Below are 22,151 nucleotides of genomic sequence, written 5' to 3' on the forward strand. Positions count from 1 at the left end.
TTTTCCATAGACCTGATATATACATTCACATGTCATTTTCAGTGAGCTTATTTTTATGTACTATCATATTATGAAAGACTTCCATGGAGGAATGATGCGTCAGTGCCTTTGGGAATCTTTTTTCTTGCCTGTGATAGCGCTGTCAAATCATCTTCTTAAACCAGCACCTTCCAGGTAGACCGTGAAATGTTTTTGTGTACATCTGACATAGGTTTATAAAATATAATATCCAGAAGGCACTTTATGATATTATATTTCATAAATTATGTACTTCATGTAATTTAACTCAGTTCAGCTTCAGAGATTTCAATATACAGTTGAATCTGTCCCAGATTTTACTGTAATTCACAATAGTGAATTTTCATTTCCAGAGTTTTCAATAAGGAAGTTTTTACTCTGGAAAAATGGCATGCATTACACAAAGCCCTCACTTAATATACTTTTGAACATGCCCCATTAGAGCTTAAAGGAATCCTAAAGGAGATGGCAAGCAGCTTCAATAATGTGAAAAATGGAGATTAGGTCATTTTCGGACTGAGGTCAAGTGATGTCATAGATGGAATTTACAAGTCTCAACCCTGAGCCAGTGAAAAACCTCTACCAATAAGGAAAAACAGGGCAAACATCTAGTATCTCCTAATATGGACTCTTATGGAGAAAGACCTTCCTAGATGACTTCAGTTACCCATATTACTGTAAGTTGTCCATTGTGACTTTGAGAATTTCTCTTATGTGCAAATTCTTTAATCTTATAATGGGAGCCAGTGGCCAAGTAGCATTAACTTTGCAGATTTTTTACTAATAAATTTTGTTACAGAAAATTTATTTCCATACTTTAAAGAATAGCAAAACATAATAATTTTAAAACTCATGTGTGATTCTTTTTTTTTTTTTTTTGAAAACAAACAAGGACTCTTTGGTACCTTTATGATAATCTAATATGCTTACACAGAAATTATTCTGTTTTCCAAAGTCCCAAAATATATACGACTTTCAGGGAAAAGTTACTGTGTTCTGATATTTTAGGAGATATTGGTCAGATCCAAACATAATTTAATGCTTCATTTCCTTACTTTTTTTTTGTCTAACTGTTGTTTTCTTTCTTTCTTTGCTTAACAGAAAATATTTGTTTTTTGGGCCTTTAAAAATATGATAGCTGTTCAGATGGATGCTGCTTCTGCAGTTCCCTTATATTTATCACCAAACACTGAGTAGAGTTCTCTGTGCTACACAGTAGGTCCTTGTTGGTTGTCCGTTTTATATATAGTAATGTGTGTATGTTGATGTTCACTCTTGCCACCTCCTGTTGGACCACTTCTAATTTACCTTGATTCATGGACCTAACATTCCAGGTTCCTATGCGATAATGCTCTTTATAGCCTCGGACTTTACTTCCATCACCAGTGACATCCACACCTGGGTGTTGTTTTTGCTTTGGTTCTGTCTCTTCATTCTTTCTGGAGTTATTTTTCCATTCTTCTCCAGTAGCGTATTGGGCACCTACCAACTTGGGAAGTTCATCTTTCAGTGTCCTATCTTTTTGCCTTTTCATACTGTTCATGGGCTTCTCAAGGCAAGAATACTGAAGTGGTTTGCCATTCCCTTCTCCAGTGGACCACATTTTGTCAGAACTCTCCACCATGACCCGTCAGTCTTGGGTGGCCCTACAAGACGTGGCTCATAGTTTCATTGAGTTAGACAAGGCTGTGGTCCCTCTAATCAGTTTGATAAGTTTTCTGTGATTGTGGTTTTCTTTCTGTCCATTCTCTGATGGATAAGAGGCTTATGGAAACTTCTTGATGGGAGAGGCTAACTGGGGGGACACTGGGTCTGATGGGCAGGGCCATGCTCAGTAAATCTTTAATCCAATTTTCTGGTGATGGGCGGGGCTGTGTTCCCTCCCTGTTGTTTGACCTCAGACCCAACTATGGTGGAGGTGACGAAGCTAATGGCGACCTCCTTCAAAAGGTCCCATGAGGGCACTGCCACACTCAGCGCCCCCGACCCTGTAGCAGGCCACTACCAACCCACGCCTCCACCGGAGATCCTGTATACTCCCAGGCAAGACTGGGTCAGTCTCTTGTGGGGTCACTGCTCTTATATCTACTACTGTGGGCAAGAGTCTCTTAGAAGAAATGGAGTGGCCCTCATAGTCAACAAAATAGTCCAAAATGCAGTACTTGGGTGCAGTCTCAAAAATGACGGAATGATCTCTGTTTATTTCCAAGGCAAACCATTCAGTATCACAATAATCCAAGTCTGTGCCCCAACCAGTAATGCTGAAGAAGCTGACTTTGAATGGTTCCATGATGACCTACAAGACCTTCTAGAACTAACACCAAAAAAAGGTATCCTTTTCATCATAGGGGACTGGAATACAAAAGTAGGAAGTCAGGAAGCACCTGGAGTAATAGGCAAGTTTGGTCTTGGAGTACAGAATGAAGAAGGGCAAAGGCTAATAGAGTTTTGCCAAGAGAACACACTGGTCATAGCAAACACCTTCTTTCAACAACACAAGAGAAGATTCTACACATGGACATCACCAGATGGTCAATACCAAAATCAGATTGATTATATTCTTTGAAGCCAAAGATGGAGAAGCTCTATACAGTCAGCAAAAACAAGACTGGGAGCTGACTATGGCTCAGATCATGAACTCCTTGTTGCCCAATTCAGACTTAAATTGAAGAAAGTAGGGAAAACCACTAGACCATCCAGGTATGACCTGAATCAAATCCCTTACGATTATACAGTGGGAGTGACAAATAGATTCAAGGGATTAGATCTGATAGACGGAGTGCCTGAAGAACTACGGACAGAGGTTCATGACATTGTACAGGAGGCGGATGGTGATCAAAGACCATCCCCCCCCAAAAAAAATGCAGAAAGGCCAAATGGTTGTCTGAGGAGGCCTCACAAATAGCTGAGAAAAGAAGAGAAGAGAAAGGCAAAGGAGAAAAGGAAAGATACACCCATCTGAATGCAGAGTTCCAAAGAATAGTAAGGAGAGATAAGAAAGCCTTCCTCAGCAATCAGTGCAAAAAAACAGAGGAAAACAATAGAATGGGAAAGACCAGAGATCTCTTCAAGAAAATTAGAGATACCAAGGGAACATTTCAGGCAAAGATGGGCTCAATAAAGGACAGAAATGGTATGGACCTAACAGAAGCAGAAGATATTAAGAAGAGGTGGCAAGAATACACAGAAGAACTGTATAGAAAAGAGCTTTATGACCCAGATAACCATGATGGTATGATCGCTCACCTAGAGCCAGACATCCTGAATGTGAAGTCAAGTGGGCCTTAGGAAGCATCACTACAAACAAAGCTAGTGGAGGTGATGGAATTCCAGTTGAGCTATTTCACATCCTAAAATATGACGCTGTGAAAGTGTTGCACTCAATATGCCAGCAAATTTGGAAAACTCAGCAGTGTCCACAGGACTGAAAAACGTCAGTTTTCACTCCAAGCCCAAAGAAAGGCAATGCCAATGAACGTTCAAACTATTGCACAGTTGCCCTCATCCCACATGCTAGCAAAGTAATGCTCAAAATTCTCCAAGTCTGGCTTCAACAGTATGTGAACTGTGAACTTCCAGATGTTCAAACTGGATTTGGAAAAGGCAGATGAACCAGAGATCAAATCGCCAACATCACAGAAAAAGCAGGAGAATTCCAGAAAAACATATACTTCTGCTTTATTGATTATCAAAGCCTTTGACTGTGTGGATCACAACAAACTGTGCAAAATTCTGAAAGAGATGGGAGTACCAGACGACCTGACCTGCCTCCTGAGAAATCTGTATGCAGGTCAAGAAGCAATAGTTAGAACCAGACATAGAACAACAGAGTGGTTCCAAATTGGGAAGGATGTTCATGAAAGCTGTATATTGTCACCCTGCTTATTTAGCTTCTATGCAGAGTACATCATGCAAAATGCCAGGCTGGATGAAGCACAAGCTGGAATCAAGATTGCCGGGAGAAATATCAATAACCTTAGATATGCAGGTGACACCACCCTTATGGCAGAAAGCAAAGAAGAACTAAAGAGCCTCTTGATAGAATGAAAGAGGAGAGTGAAAAAGCTGGCTTAAAACTCAACATTCAAAAAACAAAGATCATGGAATCTGGTCCCATCACTTCATGGCAAATAGATGAGGAAAATAGAAACAGTGAGAGACTTTATTTTGGGGGGCACCAAAATCACTGCAGATGGTCACTGCACCATGAAATTAAGACACTTGCTCCTTGGAAGAAAAGCTATGACTAACCTAGACAGCATGTTTATAACCAGAGATGTTACTTTGCTGACAAAAGTCGGTCTAGTCAAAGCTATGGTTTTTCCAGTAGTCATGTATGAATGTGAGAGTTGGACTGTAAAGAAAACTGAGGGCAGAATAATTGAAGCTTTTGAACTGTGGTGGTGGAAAAGACTCTTGAAAGTCCCTTGGACTACAAGGAAATCAAATCAGTCAACAACAAAGGAATTCATTCCTGAATATTTATTGGAAGGACTGATGCTGAAGCTGAAGCTCCAATACTTTGGCCACCTGATGCGAAGAACTGACTCATTGGAGAAGACCCTGATGCTGGGAAAGATTAGAGGTGGGAGGAGAAGGGGACGACAGAGGATGAGATGGTTCTGTAGCGTCACTGACTTGATGGACATGAGTTTGAGCAAGGTCCAGGAGTTGGTGATGGACAGGGAATCCTGGTGTGCTGCAGTCCATGTGATCACAAAGAGTCAGACACAACTGAGCAACTGAACTGAATGTATGTATGTGTTAATCCCAAACTCCTAATTTATCCTTTCTACCTCTTTCTCCCTTGATAATAAAAAAAAAATTTCTTTTTGATATCTGTGCTTCTATTTCTGTTTTGTATTTAACTTCATTTGTATCTTTTTTTTTTTTTTTTTTTTAGATTTCATATATAAGTGGTATCATATGATATATGTCTTTTTCTCTCTGGTGCTTTCCTGGTACCTCACCTACCTGCAGTGCAGGAGACCCAGGTTTGATCCCTGGGTCAGAAAGGTTCCCTGGAGAAGGAAATGGCTACCCACTCCAATTTTCTTCCTGGAAAATTCCTTGGCCACAAGAGCCTGGCAGGCTATAGTCTGGGGGGCCACAAAGAGTTGGTCGTGACTGAGCAACTAACATTTGGTCTCTCTGGCTTACTTAGTGTGTTAATCCTATGTCCATTCATGTTGCTGCAAATGGCATTATTTCATTCTTTCTTATGGCTGAGTAGTATCCCATTGTGTAAATATACCACATTTTTTTAATTCGTTCATCTGTTGATGGACATTTAGTTTGCTTCCTTGTCTTGGCTGTTGTAAATGGTGCTGCCATGAATGTTGAGGGGTATGTATCCCATTCCTGGGATATAGTCAGAGAAAACCATAATTCAAAAAGATACATATACCCCAATATCTTGCTATTTTTGAATGGCCTTTAACATGCATACCTTATGTTAGGTCTTAAACTAAAGATGTTGATGATTCTCTAATCAAGAAATATAATCTATCTCTTGACTCTATTCCCAGTTAAGGAAGAGATTAAACCCTGGCTATCCAAAGCCATTTAATCAAATCAAGACTGTTTTGCTTATTCAGAACAATTGCATTTGTTAATTTCCCATTATCAATGATATTAATACATTAATTAAAAAGCTTTTTTTTTTTTTTTAACAAAATCAGAAGGCACAATCAAACTTAATTTAACTGCATTGTGACAGAGACTACACCTTCTATTGGGGAGAAGTTTGGAGTTACGATTAAAATAAAAGGAGTCAAAATGTGAGTCAAGTAAATTTAATATAAATATATTTGTATAATTTAATAGAAGCTTATTAATAAGCTCCAAACTTCTCCCCAATAGAAAACGTAGTCTCTGTCACAATGCAGTTAAATTAAGTTCTTGTCTCATACACTTTCCCAAGATTTTATTCCAGTCTTGGATGAGCCAGAGAAGCCCCAAGGTGACAGCCCCGGTTAAACACAAGTTTCCTCCCCTGTTGGTGCTTGAACCAAGCCAGAGTTACTTTCTTTAAAATTTTTTTTTGTTTTACAATGTTGTGTTGGTTCTCTCCATAAAACAGCGCAAAGCAGCCATAATTTTACATACATCCTCTCCTTCCCTAGCCTCCCTCCTTTCCCCCATCCTGTCCCTCTAGGTCATCACAGATTGGGCTCCCTGTGCTATACAACAGCTTCTCACCGGGATCCATCTTACACCTGAGAGAGTGTGTGTGTTGATGCTACTTTTCTCCATTCACCCCACTGTCTCCCTCCTGGACTGTGCCCGCAGATCTGTTCTCTACACCTGCATCTGCCTTCCTTCAGCATTACCTTCCCAAAGTTGCCATGCTTTCAGAAATTTTCAAAGTACTTTGTTTAAGAAGATGTAAAAAAAATATATATTTATTTATGTATTTATTTATTTATTTTCTCTTTCAACACATCCATTCCATACTATTATGTGAATACTTTAAAATTCCTCCCTTTTAACGTTATTTTTTTTCCCTAAAGTTCAAAATTATCCTTTGTTGAAATATAAACCATTCCATATTTTTGTTTTGATTTTTTTTTTTAAATTTGACTGCACTGTGTGATATGTGGTATCTTAGTTCCTCTGGCGGGGATCAAACCTGCAGCCCCTGCATTGGAAGAGCGGAGTCCTAACCACTGGACCACCAAGGAAGTCCCCTTTTGTTTTGATTTTAATTATTAGCTTAATACATAAACTTACAAATAATCAGATAATTTCATATCTCCAATTAGCACAGAATTCTTGCAAAGACTGATTTTGTAAGCTAAGGCCTGTGTGCCTTGTTGGGGTACCCTTGGGGCATCCTCACACTGAGGTGTGACCACAGCAACAACGAACACCGTACAGTATAATACCTGCTTCCTGCACAGTCAGTGTAGTGCAGCCTCGGGTGATTAAGCTGGTGAGATGAAAGTGGCCACTAGCATAGCCTTCATCTGCCTGGTGGACAGGTTCCCGCTGAGAAGACTAGGGCCCGAACATGCCCGAGTCACATGCTGAGGGGCCAGGTCCCCAGCCTAGAGTTCCGGTTCCCTTCCCACCGTGACGTTCACAGTGTCTCTCCACCAAGCCTGAAGAAACAGTGCTCTTCTTGCAGCCTCCATGGAGGTGGTGTTTATATCCACATCATTGTTTTAGTTGCTAAGTTATGTCTGACTCTTTGTGCCCCCATGAACTGTAGTCAGCCAGGTTCCTCTGTCCATGAGATTTCCCGGGTAAGAATACTGGACTGGTTTGCCATCTCCTTCTCCATGATATGCACAGAGATTTTTGAGAAAACCATAGTTGGAGCCAGTAACAGTCGGCTCAGTGACTGCTGCTGCTGCTGCTGCTAAGTCGCTTCAGTCGTGTCCGACCCTAGAGACGGCAGCCCACCAGGCTCCCCTGGCCCTGGGATTCTCCAGGCAAGGGCACTGGAGTGGGTTGCTATTTCCTTCTCCAATGCTCAGTGACTAGAAACGTGGTTCACTAAATTTGTACTATTTGTATCACTACTAGCGAGACATAATGCATAAACACACATTGGAGTATGTTTTAAAAACATTGGCAAAGTAAATGTTGGATAACATGCGTAATTGTGCTTTTCTATTTTTGAAACACTGGTTCAGTTATTTTTATGTGAATACCTATTCCATGGCCTTGGATGCTTGCACTGTTAATTTAAAAATAGGACAAGGATTTAGATAAAAGTAAATGGGCTGTGTAGGATTAGTCCTAGCTTACTTTACCTGCAATTAGGAAGGCTTTTTAGCATTTTTACATATTCCCAGTTACAAAGACTTACCCAGAAAAAAAGGCCATTATGAAATCTTTAATTTCAAAATACTCTGACCTAAGTTTATGACAAATTATAATTGCTTGGTATATGTGTTACCTTTTTATGTGATCCGTATCTGTTTAATAGTCTGAGTGTGCATAGTTCTTTTATTCATTAAACAAACATCGGGTACCCCAAGGTGCCAGGCACTGGTCTGTCCTGTGTGCTGGGCATATATCAGCGAACAAGGCAGCAGAAGACCCTTCCAAAAAAAAAAAAAGCTTGAGTATCTTCATTAAATGAGTCTCTGTTAAGGAATCATTTTTAATAAAAATTTAACTTTATACATTTATTTTTTCAGCTTTGTTGGGTTATGATTGACAAAATTGTAAGATATATACAGTGTATCTTATGACAGTTTTACACATATGTGTGTATATATGTATATACACACATATATGTATATATGTATGTACATATATGTATGTGTATATCTATGTGTGTGTGTATATATGTGTATGTGTGTGTATATATATATGAAGGATTCCTCCTATCTAATTGACATATTCGTCAACTCAAATATTTTTCTTAGTGTGAACTTTGAAGTTCAGTTCTCTTATTGAATTTTGATTATACTATACTGTGTTGTGGTATTGAGGAGACGGCAATGGCACCCCACTCCAGTACTCTTGCCTGGAAAATCCCATGGACGGAGGAGCCTGGTAGGCTGCAGTCATGGGGTCGCTAAGAGTTGGGCATGACTGAGCGACTTCACTTTCACTTTTAACTTTCATGCATTGGAGAAGGAAATGGCAACCCACTCCAGTGTTCTTGCCTGGAGAATCCCAGGGACAGAGGAGCCTGGTAGGCTGCCGTCTAAGGGGTCGCACAGAGTCGGACATGACTGAAGTTACTTAGCAGCAGCAGCAGCAGCATACGGTGTTGGGGCTTCCCTGGTAGCTCACCTGGTAAAGAATCCACCCGCAGTGCAGGAGACCCCGATTCGATTCCTGGGTCAGGAAGATCTGCTGGAGAAAGGATTGGCTACCCATTCCAGTATTCTTGAGCTTTCCTGGTGCCTTGGCTGCTAAAGAATCCACCTGCAATGCAGGAGATCTGGGTTCGATACCCAGGCTGGGAAAATCCCCTGAAGAAGGGAACGGCTACCCACTCCAGTATTCTGGCCTGGAGAATTCCATGGACTTTATAGTCCATGGGTTCGCAAAGTGTTACCAAGTGCAGTCATCATGCTGTACATTAGATCCTCAGATCTTTTTCATCTTATATAATTATTTTAAAATCAGTTTATAAAGCTTGTACGTTGACCACCCTCAAAATGTTTTATCTGTAAACAAGTATGATGTGTGTGTGGATCACTGTGCATGGCTCTATGAAGATGGAAGAAAAGGAATGGAGGTATTCTGCTTGTTACTGGAATTTTACTTAACTTTACAAAATACTAAGCAAACACTCCCATCAAACTTATAAATTACACAGCTATTTTTAGAAGCTATTTTCTGATCCATTTTCTGTTTTAAAATTATCTCAGGTGGCAAATGTCGGTGCCTCTGATTTTGAAGTTTTCTCCTAATATAAATATAGCTAAATCCCCCAAATCCCCAAATACTTTCTATCTTGAATTCAGTTTCATGTGTCTCCAAAGGCTGTTCAACATCGATATTTCTGTCACCAAACTGAAGATGAAGAAAGGGAGAAAAGATCATTTCTCCCCCCTTGAATACCAATCTGTTGCTGACAGAGCTAGATTAGAAGTCAGAAATCCTTCTTTTTCATTAATTATTAATCATGCTCCCATTGTTTAAAAAGTCACAAGTCATGCTCACTTCCAAGTATCAAGAGAACAGGAAAATTCAGACAGTGGGACAAAGGGAATGAATGAGTTTAGCTGAGTGTAAATTTCAATATGTCCCTCTCCTCCTTAGGAGAGAGTTATGTGTGTGGCTCAATCGAACCCTTCAAGAAGCTGGAATACACCAAGAACGTGAACCCCAACTGGTCGGTGAACGTCAAGACCACCTCGGCTTCGCGGGCGGTGTCCTCTCTGGCCACTGCCAAAGGGAGCCCTTCGGAGGTGCGGGAGAATAAGGATTTCATTCGGCCCAAGCTGGTCACCATCATCAGAAGTGGGGTGAAGCCACGGAAAGCCGTCCGGATTCTCCTCAACAAGAAGACCGCTCACTCCTTTGAGCAGGTTCTTACCGACATCACTGACGCCATCAAGCTGGACTCGGGAGTCGTGAAACGTCTCTACACCCTAGATGGGAAGCAGGTAAGTGGTGGTGGGGGTGACAGTGGTATGGCCTTGACTTTATGGGCAAGAACCAGGGAGTTGGGGGGTTTGTGTGGCATTGAATGGGGACCTGAGATGTACATTCTACTGATATTGATGGGCTTGAGTCATCTAGTCAGCAGATAACATAGCTGTTGTCCTCCAACCAGTTCAAGGATAGAGTTAACACAGGATTACCTTAGTAATCAAGTACAAATATAGACCTCTGAAGCTTAAATGATTACTCAGAGATTTCTACTTTTCCTATTATTAATTGCTTAACATAGTGGTGCTCTTTCAGCCATCTGTGTTTAGTTTGGTTGTGTAGTCGTGTCTTTATCATCACTGTGAGTAGCACTGAAGTGTAGAAGTGAACTCTGACCAGTGGAGAAAAACCCAAGTCCTTTCTTTGACCTCAATGATATTTCATAGTTTTATATCTCAGTAATGTTCATAAGCAAGATTTATTTACAGTTTATATATTTCTGAGTACATATCTAAGGAATGAAATATTTCCATCTGGATGGCTCTTAAGAGGCATATTTCTAGACTATTATACATCTTTTATTGAAAACATACTTTCTGGAATCAAATGAAAAGAGGGGTTTCTTTAGCTGTGGAATGTACATCGGTCGATTTGGGTGAGTGGACATGTTAATGTACATTGCTCGGATGAACTTAAAGGAAGTCTCGTGTGGACTTTTGCAAGGATTTGACAGAACCGTGATGGTGAGCTGAATAAAGAACACTGATATATGACATACGTACAGAGAAATTTGTTGATCGTTCAAAGTTTACCAGTGTCTTTTTGTTTCAGATTACGATTTTCAGGACACTATCTTTACTTGAAGCTTAGTTTTTATCATGGATCTGTCCACATGTGTTTTAGAAATTATTTTGAGATATAATTAAAATGATTTGGATAAAGAGTGCATAGTAAAAGTCAAAACTAGATTCATAAATTAAAAGATTGATCTTATTAAATAGAAAACTCTTCCAAGTTCTTGAAGGCTAACACATTCAAACTTTATGAATTAGAAATAGATGCAAATACTAGAGAGTGTTAGTCATGAAAAAATTACTCCCCTAGGGATCCATTCAGATGCTCTAAATTATAAATTCATTAGGAGAAAAAGGAAGATCTGCCAATTGTTCATTTATATTCACCAGTCTTCTGCTTGTCTCATAAAACTTACCCTAAGTGTCATGTGAATAAGGAATCGTAGTGAGAAAATCTCCAGTCGTCTAGATCTAGGAAGGTGTAGCCTGAATGTCACCATGTATTAGGGATCAAAAAGTCCGTGGCTGCCTTGTAAATTATAGCAGCAGTAAGATGGCAAGGTTCACATTTAAACACTTAATCCCTTCCCTTTGTAATGAATTACTCAACTGTCTTGAAGATCTGCATTTTGGTGATTTTTCTCAACATGGGAGTTTACCTGTTTTCATAAAAATAAAATTTACAACAAAGAACACATAACTTATAAATCTTTCTCCTCTCCCCCTGCTTCAGAACTTTGGGGTTCCAATTTGTTACACACTGAATCAAAAAAAAATCGGCTTTAATTATTTATGCTAAATTCTGCCATCAACTGAGCGTTTATTCCAAGAATGAATTCCTAGAAGAGATATCATGATGTTCTCAATAGCCTTCATCTTTTTAGGATTTTTATCTGGTGTCTGTATTTTGTAATAGCTGTTTTGTTAATGCACCAGATGTAGGTCTGATCTCCTGATGTGAAGCAAAGACAATCTACTGACACCGGCTTGTGGTGAAGGGAAGTGTAGCGTTTGTTTCAGGGCAAAGCGAGGAGAATAGGCAGCTTGTGCTCAAAAGATCCCAATGCCCCCATGGCATTTAGGGAAGCATTTTTAAAGGCAAAGTAAGGGAGAGGATCTCAGGGTGTGTGATCAGCTCCTGTACACCCCTCTAATTGGTTGGTGGTGAGGTAACAAGTTGGTATTTTAGAAGGTAATGTCGTCAACTTTCTGGTTGCAATTGGTCAGGGGTCTATGTGCTGGCACCGTAAGTTTGCAGGTAGCTTCTTCAACTAGGTGGGGGCTTTAATGTCTGCAAACCAACTCAGGAATATGGTTTAGGATATTATCTATAGTCTTTGAAGAGGGATTAAAGATTTATGACATTGTTTTATGGCTAAATTATTATTCTTTTGTCTTGCATGACTGCTTTCCTTTGTTTCTGCGTTTTCTCATTTCTCTGATTAAATTCTGTTTGGAAACTTGGGGAAGACCTAAGAGGCTAAAGCTTTTCTAAAAGCAAGAGGCAGGGGACATGGGGGTCTCTTCCTGGAAGGCCCTGCAGGGTCCTGCTGGGTTTCAGTTTTTGCTGTAGTTTACATGTAAATAATGGGAAAGAATCCGAAGTTTAATGTTAAAAGACCAGGATTCAAATCCTGGTTCTGCCACAGGTTTTTTTTTTTTTTTTTTTACCAAATCACTTATCTTAGCCTCATTATATTCATCAATAAAACATGGATAAAATGATCACCTCTGTTTCACAGAGTGCTGGTGGGATCAACTCTGATAAATAAGTGAAAGCTGTTTTGAACTATAGTAATAACATGCAGGCATGCTCAGTCATGTCCAACTCTTTGCAACCCTGTGGACTGTAGCCCTCCAGGCTCTTGTCCATGGGATTTTCCAGAAGAGAATAGTGGAGTGAGTTGCCATTTCCTTCTCCAGGGGAATCTTCCTGACCCAGGAATCGAACCCACATCTCCTGCATTGCAGGTGGATTCTTTACCACTGAGCCACCTGGGAAGCCCATCATAATAGCAACCATAGTTTTATTGAACATTGTTTGAAATGCTTTGCATGCGTTTGGCATGTTTACTGCTAACAGCTCAGTTATTATCCCCATTTAACAGATAAGGCCATTAAGGCACAAAACTTGTTCATAAAAAACAGGTCCAAGGCCAGACAGATATAAATGGTAGAGCTGGGATCTGAACTAGTTTCTCTCCAGAGCTTGCCCTCATGGCCACTGTAGCACAGCTGATGATAGTAAAACCAGAGATGCAAGTGCACTGAAAACAAATTTCCAAGTGATTAATCTGTACAAGGAATATCATCTGAAAGTTTTCTGCTGTGAATTTTCCCCGCTTCATTCATCCTGCTAACCGTCGTATCTAGCTCTTTTCTCACGGGGCTGATCCCGGTCACTATTGTGGCCTTGCCTCTGTTGAGGCATGTTCTCTTCAAAGCAGGAGCGGTGAAAAGCTGCAAAGGAATCGGATGATAAAGTGGAAAGAGTGAAAGAGTATAAAGACTTTGTGCTTGGGTTCCCAGTAGGAACAAAGCTTCCTTCCTCATGGACCCTAGGAGTCTTTAGAATCTTTTTTGTTCAAAAGAGAATCTGCCCCTGCTAGCAGATCTCCCCCCTCCCTTTGTGGGAGGGATTCTTTAACAGCCAAGGCTGTGACCACGGCTTGATAAGTCTCTGAGAAAAAAAGCACTTCCCTCCAAGCCTTCCTGTGACGTGATGCTCTGACACAGTAGGGTGGCACCCTGTGCTGCCAGGGTCTCAGCCTGCCCACCGTGGCATCGGGGACCACATGCTGTCCGTGGGACATCACCCCTAAGATCGCTTGTCCGCCTTTTTTTTTCAATAGTATATCTGAGCCCTTGTATCAAAACCCAATGCCCAGTGAAGCTTTTAAAGGTTTGTTTGTTTTTTTTTTTAGCAAGGAAATAGAATTGTTTAAATAATTAATACTTTGAGTGCTTTGGATAACGGGTAGAGGGGAAGATATACAAGCAGGAATGGCTTTTCAGATTGCCATCAGGCAGCCTACAAGTGAATTTGTGGGAAGGAAACTGGGGACTCTGGGATTTCTGACTGTGGAACAGGGTAAGCCCGTGCCAGCTGGTACCCAGGGATGGTCACTGACAGGCGTGGACCACATGGCCCTCTCACTTGGTCTCCTTGCACATCAGCCTCTTGGCTTTGCTTTAAGCCCTAGCCTATGAGTTCATTGGCTCAGACCGTAAAGAATCTGCCAACAATGCGGGAGACCTGGGTTCGATCCCTGGGTTGGGAAGATCCCCCGGAGAAGGGAATGGCTACCTGTACCAGTATCCTTGCCTGGAGAATTCCATGGATGGAGGAGCCTGGGGGGCTACAATCTATGGGGTCGCAAAGAGTCGAACACAGCTGAGCGACTTAAACTTTCATTTTTCATGACTTCACTGTGTAATGTGCTTTTTTGAGGTTTTTTGGCTGAGATCAGGAAATCAGCATATTGGAAATGCTGTCCCGTGTAGAAGGCATTCTGCAGAAAGCTGCAGTTTCCCTGGATGGCTCTTGTGGTTCACGAGCAGCCTGTTTGTGAGTGAACCTTTTCTAGTTATTTCAACTCCATTCTTTATCCAGCAGTGTAGAGGCTCCGATTAAAGGTTCCACAACCTCGCCACCCCCTCCACACACCTTTTAGGGGGTCTGTGCTAACCAGGTGATCAGACACTTTTTTGCTGGCATAGCTGGGGAGGTCAGAGATCGTGTTCCATCTTACTTTCAGTCATGCCTTATTTACCTGGGCACTGATTAAGGGCTCCCAAAGAAGGATGGAGGGCATTTTCTAATTGAAGGTTAAAATCACATCCCTTTTCTCCATATTCAAGGGAGGCTGTGCAGGCTGTGAGAGTCTTGCAGGGTCTGGATGTTGGAATTCTTCTGTGGGTTATTCTCTGACCCTGCTGGGCAGCTACTTCCAGAGGTCATTTGTGTGCTGTGTGCTAGGGTGCTTCAGTTGTGTCTGACTCTTTGTGACCGGATGGAACTGTAGCCCACCAGGCTCTTCTGTCCATGGGATTCTCCAGGCAAGAATCCTGGAGTGTGTTGCCATGCCCTCCCCCAGGGGATCTTCCCAATAGGACATAGAACTGTGTCTCTTATGTCACTGCATTGGCAGGCGGGTTCTTTACCACTAGCACCACCTGTGAAGCCAGAGGTCGTTTGGAGTGTGACTAATTTTTAAGTGATTAAAATAAGCCTGAAACGTACATGCTTTGCTGAAAAGATGCACTTGCATGTCTCCCGATTCCTTTCTTGGAACAGCTAATCAGGCTGTCTTGAACTGCTAAGTCTTCGGCATCTGTGATTACCGGATTCTGGCTTAGAAACATAAACAACTGAGAGTCTTAGAACAGCTAGTGCCTAAGCAGGCAATTTATCCTGTACAGATCATAGATAAGGCTCTTCCCAATGATCTCCTCTCCCCACTGAAATATAGTCATGAGAAACCAGATTGCTCTTTAAGTAGAAGATATATGCACATTCCCATCTTATCTACTCTTTGACATTGAAGATCTACTAAAATGACAGTATAATTTAGTATCAGAGGAAAAATTTACTCAGGGATATTGTATTTTTATCTTATAGGCATTTCACATAGGTCATGCACTTTGTAAAATCCACCATTGCTGAAGTGAGCAAATACTTATTTTCTTCCTAATATGGAAAACATTGGACCAAGAGCTGAAGTAGAGGTGCTCTTAAACTGATTTAGATGGTAAACTGAGAACAGACATCATAGCTGCTCTTTTAGTCCATTGCTGCTGCTGCTGCTAAGTCGCTTCAGTTGTGTCTGACTCTGTGCAGCCCCATAGACGGCAGCCCACCAGGCTCCCCCGTCCCTGGGATTCTCCAGGCAAGAACACTGGAGTGGGTTGCCATTGCCTTCTCTAATGTATGAAAATGAAAAGTGAAAGTGAAGTCGCTCAGTCGTGTCCGACTCCCAGCGACCCCATGGATTGCAGCCCACCAGGCTCCTCCGTCCATGGGATTTTCCAGGCAAGAGTACTGGAGTGGGGTGCCATTGCCTTCTCTGTTGTAGTCCATTAGGGCTGTAATAACAAAATACCACGGACTGGATGACTTATATACAAAATAAGTTTATTTCTCCCAGTCTTGCAGGCTGAAAGTCCAATATCAAGGTGCCAGCACGTTTGGTCTGATAGAAGCTACTTTTTCTGGTTTTGCAGTGTTCTCATATGTTAAAAAGGGGCTGAGAGCTCTGTGGGGTCCTTTTGTAAAAGGGCACTAACCCAGTTCATGAGGGCTTCTGCCACATGACCTAATCACTTCCCCAAGCATTTCCCCTCCCAATTGAATCACCTTGGGGGTTAAATTTCAATGTATGAATTGACTGGGGTGGGGGTGGACCCAAATATTCTGCCCAAAGCAGCTGCCTTGTAAAGGAAATCTCAGTTGCTGTCAATAATGTGTCTTTTCTGTATCTTTTGATCATTTATCCCCTCACCTGCTACAAACATAAAGCCCAAAAGATGCTTATAAAGTCATAATATTCACTGCCATTTATTTGAGGTAGTTAGTATATGAGTTTATTGGAATTTAGGAAATGGTAATATTATCAATAAGAATCGATCAGTCAGAAATTCCAAAGTGGTCTTTGTTTTTTTTTCTTTTGGTTTTTAATACCTAATTCTAATCTGAAGGAAAAAAAATATTTGGTTCACTCTTGAGTTTAGAGAGCTTAGAATAGTTCTTCTCCATACAAGTTATTAGTAAAAAAAGGGGTATACATTATTACCACATCTGACCTTGGCTGTAGCAGCTAATGAGCCTAGAAGATGTGAAAACTAAAGGTTTCTGAATGAAAAGCAACAAATTTAGGATGTAAGGATTTGGTTGGACTGGAAACAGAGATTTACCTGGTGCTGTTGATAATAGTAATTTTTTTTCTTTTAAGTTAAAACTTCTGTGACAGCTCTAAGTTTCTTAAGCATATTTAAACCCTCATCCTTGATACATAGATTTTTTACTGTTATGATTTTACATATTATCTGTGGTATGAAAGTAAATGTAATATCTTTTAGTTTTTTGTTTCCGCAGATGATGTAAAAAAAAAAACAGTTGATACAAATATTTTAGCTTATTACAGTGTCAAATTAAAATTTCCTATAAAAACTCAGAGCACCCATTGAGACATCCTTATGACTTGGCAGAGGGCGGAACTGCTGGAAAATCTTAACTGTTTTCACAGAAAAAGGAGCTTAAGAATTATTGTGATACTTCATTAGGGAATTAAAGTGTCCAGAATGGAGCATGCTTTTTTTTAGGCTCCATACCTTTGGTTGATTTTCCAGTATTCTTGCCTGGAGAATCCCATGGACAGAGGAACCTGGCGGGCTACAGTCCATGGGTTTGCAAGAGTTGGACACGACTGAGTGACTTTCACTTCATTTACTTCACAGGATTATAAGCTACATCTCTCCTTGTATAGCTTTTAGTTCCCCCAAATTGGGAAGAGTTAAGTCCTTGTCTTCCAGTCTTAGCTCCTCTGATGGTGTAATTAATTACGGGTGCCTGCTGTGGTGTATATTTTAAGGCTTCAGTTGGTCTGGGCAAAAGTCAGTTTTCTGGAAATGGAATTCCAGTTTGCTGTCAAATGAATTCCAGTTCCCCAGTGGCCCCCTGTTGAACTGAAGATGTGCTGAAGCCCTCCCTCCGGTGGGGGTGCTGGGCATGTTGGGGCACTTTGGCAAGTCGGGGAGGGGCCTTTGGGATCACCTATGCTGACTTCTGCTTTTGCAGTGTCTGGGAGTCTGAGTTGGCTCGTGAGCTTCCTCAGCCCTGAGGGAGTATGTTGGAATGAGGGAAGGCACTTGGATTTTCACATCAGCTGGGCCTGAGCTCAGATTTCAGTCTGAAAAATCCAGCTTGATCCAGTTTCTCATGCAGGCCTGGAAACCTTCCTTCCAGGCCTAGATGAGAAACTCAAGTGGTTAGTTAAAAATCCTGTAGTATATATTGAATTTACTTGTAATGAGGGAATTTGCTTGCATATGTTGTCATGTAAGTGTAGATATATGCAGTTATATAATATAGAAGAGAAACAGTTTTTATAGACTCATATCAAACACACAGTTCTAAACTGACCATCTTGTGGTCAAGTCTGCCTTATACTGCTGGTCACAGTGAAATATGCCCTCCCACTGGGAAGTTTAATTCTCTGATACTCCTCTGTTTTCTCATCTGCATAATGGGACTGATGGTAATGCCTGCTGTATAAGTTATTGTGAGGATTAATGAAATAATGTCTGACAACTTTAGCATTGCCTTAGGTACTCCACTATTGGTAGTTTATATCCCCGAAAAGCTAAAGGTAAATTGTTTTTGGAAAACAATTACATTTTCAATGTGTTGAGGGAACTCACTGTTTAAAATTACCCTTTAGGGACTTCCCTGGTGGTCCAGTAGCTACAGCTGTGTGCAGGGGGCCCAGATTCCATTCCATCAGAGAACTAGATCCACAGGCCACAATTGAGAGCTCGAACACTGCCACTAAAGAAGGTCCCGCAGGCCACAGTTAGGACCTGGTGCTGCCAAATACATGAATAAATAAATATTTGAGAAATAAATAACAAAGAAAAACTTGCTTTAAAAAATAAAATTACCTTTTAATAATAAGTACTTACCATATCTACCTTTGTAAATGTGTCTGTTCATATGAAAATGCTCCATGGTGCTGGCCAAAAAGTTCCTTTGGTTTTTAAGTAAAAATAAAAAGACACATTTTTCATTTTCACCAAGAACTGTATTGAACAACATATTCACCGTTTTGTTCCACTACCTTCTACCATTTTTCAGGCTACTTCATAATTCCATCTTCCCAAAACCTTTTATCTTTTTGAGCAAAGACCTGTTCCAGATTCCTTTTTACAGTTTTCCAGGGAATTGAATTTTTTTCCATATAAGAAAATTCTGTAAAGACCGAAATAAGTGGAAATCCAAAGGCACAATGTCTGATGAATATGGTGGAAGAATCAGAACTTCCCAGCCAAGCTGTGACAGTTTTTGCCTGGTTGTCAAAGAAACATGCGGTCTTGGTTATCTTGATGGAAGATTATGCATTTTTTTGTTGACTAATTCCAGACGTTTTTCATTGAGTGCTGCTTTCAGTTAGTCTAATTGGGGGCGGTACTTGTTGGAATGAATCCGCTGGTTTTTCTAGAAGGAGCTCGTGTTACAGGACTCTCTTCCAGTCCACCATATCCACAACATCACCTTTTCTGGATGTAGACTAGCCTTTGGTGTGGTTGGCGGTGGTTCGTTTTGCTCGCCCCACCATCTCTTCCAGTCCATGTTATTGTACGGTTTACACTTTTCATTGCCCGTCACAATTTGTTTTAAAAACGGAACATTCTTGTTACATTTCAGTAGAGAATATAACATGCAAAATGCAAAATATGTTTTTTTTTTTCTGCTTAACTTATGTGGACCAAAATATCAAAGAGATTAACATAACCAAGCTGATGCAAGTGATTTTCTGTGCTTGATTTGGATATTTTGAGTGTTGGCTATCTCCCACATAGCATAACGTTGATTGTTCTCATTTAATGTCTCAATTTGATTGTTGTCAAATTCCACTGGTCTATGCAACCGGAGCATCGTCCATCGAGAAATCCCCAGCAAGAAACTTGGCCAACCACTTTTGACATGTTCATCAGTCACAACATCTTCTCCAGACACTGTACAAATCTTTTTGCATTTCAGTTGTGTTTTTACCTTTCTTAAAATAATAAAGCATGATATGCTGAAAATGTTGCTTTTTTCTTCCATCTTCAATATTCAAATGGCTACACAAAAATTCACCAATTCTGATATATTTTTTAAAATGCACGCCTATGTGACAGCTGCCATAGTACAATCTAAAAAATTGTTTTGAATGAAGTTAAAGACAACTAAGCTTCCCTGGTAGCTCAGACAGTCAAGAGTCCTCCTGCCTGCAGTGCGGGAGACCCAGATTCGACCCCTGGGTCGGGGAGATCCCTTGGAGGAGGAAATGGAGAACCACTCCAGTCTTCTTGCCTGAGAGAATTCCATGGACAGAGGAGCCCGGCAGGCTGTAGTCCACAGCGTTTGCAAAGACTCGGACACGACTGAGTGACTAACACTTTCGCTTCACAAGTGCTACTAAAGCCATCTTATGGAAAAAAACATAAGGAACTTTTTGGGCAACCCAATATAAAGAAAAGAGCATAGAATTTGAATTGAGATGCTTATGAGATCCAATCCTGACTTTACCATGCGTTACCTGCGTGGCCTTTGTCAAGTCAATTAAACTCTCAGAATCTCAGTTTTCTCTTTAAAATGGCAATAAAAACAGCATGCCTCATAATATTGGTGGGATAATTGACTGAGAAATAGGTATTAATATATAAAACCCTGGCTTGACATAAGGTAAGTCCTATATAACTATTAATATTTAGCCCTTCTGCCTGCTGTCTTCAAATTCCAGGCTTTCTTAAAAGTACAGGACACTTATAGTTGTATAATATGGTTGGTGTAGAATTGATGATTTTGCATTGTTTCCATTATCTGTGCTGTAACGAAACTACTGATGGTTCTATTTTTATCCTTCCATTTATTGTCAATTGTGAATGTAGCCTAGATATTATTTTCTTCCCTTTCTTCTTTAATTGTACCAGTCATTAAACTCACTCACAAACCACTACACTCATGCAGTAATATTCACATTATTATTGTTGCCATTGGCTGAGCACCTTCCCCATGCCCAGTACCATGGGCTAGTTGTCACATGTCTGTACATCACAATGAATCATCACCACAACTCTGAAAAGCAAGAACCTGATTATTTCTCAAGATTATTTCAAAGGTGGCCTTGTCTAAACATTTCCTGATTTCCCCATGTAGAACTGACAGCTCCCTCTCCAGGGGCTCCATCAGTCCATTGTAGACAGCTCCACAGTTCTTGATTACACTGTCCTGTTGGCAGTTGAGGTGCCCACGTCTCATTTCAGAACTTATAGGATGAGGGTAGGGAAGGTGCCCTGTCAGCCTCTGAACCTCTAGGGCCTGCCTTGGTAAATGCTTGTTCAAGAAATGACTGAATGATTAGACGTTTGGCTGGTTTGCCATGACCTACCCCTTTGGTGTCGGAGAAGGCAATGGCACCCCACTCCAGTACTCTTGCCTGGAAAATCCCATGGACGGAGGAGCCTGGTAGGCTGCAATCCATGGGGTCACTAGGAGTCGGACACGACTGAGCGACTTCACTTTCACTTTTCACTTCATGCATTGGAGAAGGAAATGGCAACCCACTCCAGTGTCCTTGCCTGGAGAATCCCAGGGATGGGGGAGCCTGGTGGGCTGCTGTCTTTGGGGTTGCACAGAGTCGGACACGACTAAAGCAGCTTAGCAGTAGCACCCCTTTGGTGTTAGCTCATTGCGTCCAGTGTTCTGCAGGGCACAGATGCTGGCCATTTAGGAGCTGATTGCTTACCCGGGCTGTGTTTCTGTTTAGCACTCAAGGTTGGTGCTGCCGTCTGCACTGAAACCACAGATTGTAAGGGGCTCATCATGGCTCTTGTTTTCTAGCTCCGACACCTGCTTCATTAAAGACTCTAGGATAATTAAACAAAAACTCATCTGCTAATTTTAGAGCATTTTCTCCATTGAAAGGACTTTTATTACATGGGGAAACAATGGATACTCTGCTCAAAAATTTTCACCGTCTGAGTCTGGAAAATTGCTTGAAATCTTCCTGACATCGCCTTGGCCGTCCAGAGCATAAAGAGAGGAGCTAATCGATACATTCTGTGGATTTCAAAGTTGGTGATAGGCCAATAAGAGACTGGCTTGAAGAGCATCTGGCCCAATTACTGCACAGACGCAAACCTGCAGTGTTCAAGGGCATTCGCGGGGCTGAGTACAATATGTCGCAGCAGATTTTTCTGATTAGTTTAAATCCTGGAAACTAAATTAAATAAAAGGAGACAGTTTCAGAAATTAAATGGAAATTAAAAAATCTGATTTTAAATATGAACTGTGTTGTAAACAACATGCCATAGAAACAAAAGGACAGATGGGAGATTTAAGTTCTAATTGGCTTTTTCCATGGTAAGATCAAGGTACGATTGTTGTAAAGAATTTTGGAGCAAGTGGGAAAATATTAAGATAAATTAAAATGACCTACAGTCTCATTGACAAGATGGCTCTTGTTGATAATTTGCCCTGATTTTTGCTTTTTCCTTAAAAAAATAATTCAG

The 22,151-nt window shown here is 40.9% G+C and overlaps 1 protein-coding gene across 2 annotated transcripts in view; it reads left to right on the forward strand.

The window, feature by feature from the left end:
- Nucleotides 1-22,151, forward strand: part of DCLK1 (doublecortin like kinase 1) — a 352,660-nt gene that overhangs the window by 17,320 nt on the left and 313,189 nt on the right. For both annotated transcript variants that reach the window (XM_055542366.1, XM_055542367.1), the window contains exon 3: nt 9,751-10,097. In XM_055542366.1, the coding sequence (XP_055398341.1) occupies nt 9,751-10,097 (347 nt within the window). The remainder of the gene's footprint in view (nt 1-9,750; nt 10,098-22,151) is intronic.

The sequence above is a fragment of the Bubalus kerabau genome, chromosome 12 (assembly GCF_029407905.1).
Source record: "Bubalus kerabau isolate K-KA32 ecotype Philippines breed swamp buffalo chromosome 12, PCC_UOA_SB_1v2, whole genome shotgun sequence".
Classification (NCBI taxonomy): Eukaryota; Metazoa; Chordata; class Mammalia; order Artiodactyla; family Bovidae; genus Bubalus; species Bubalus kerabau.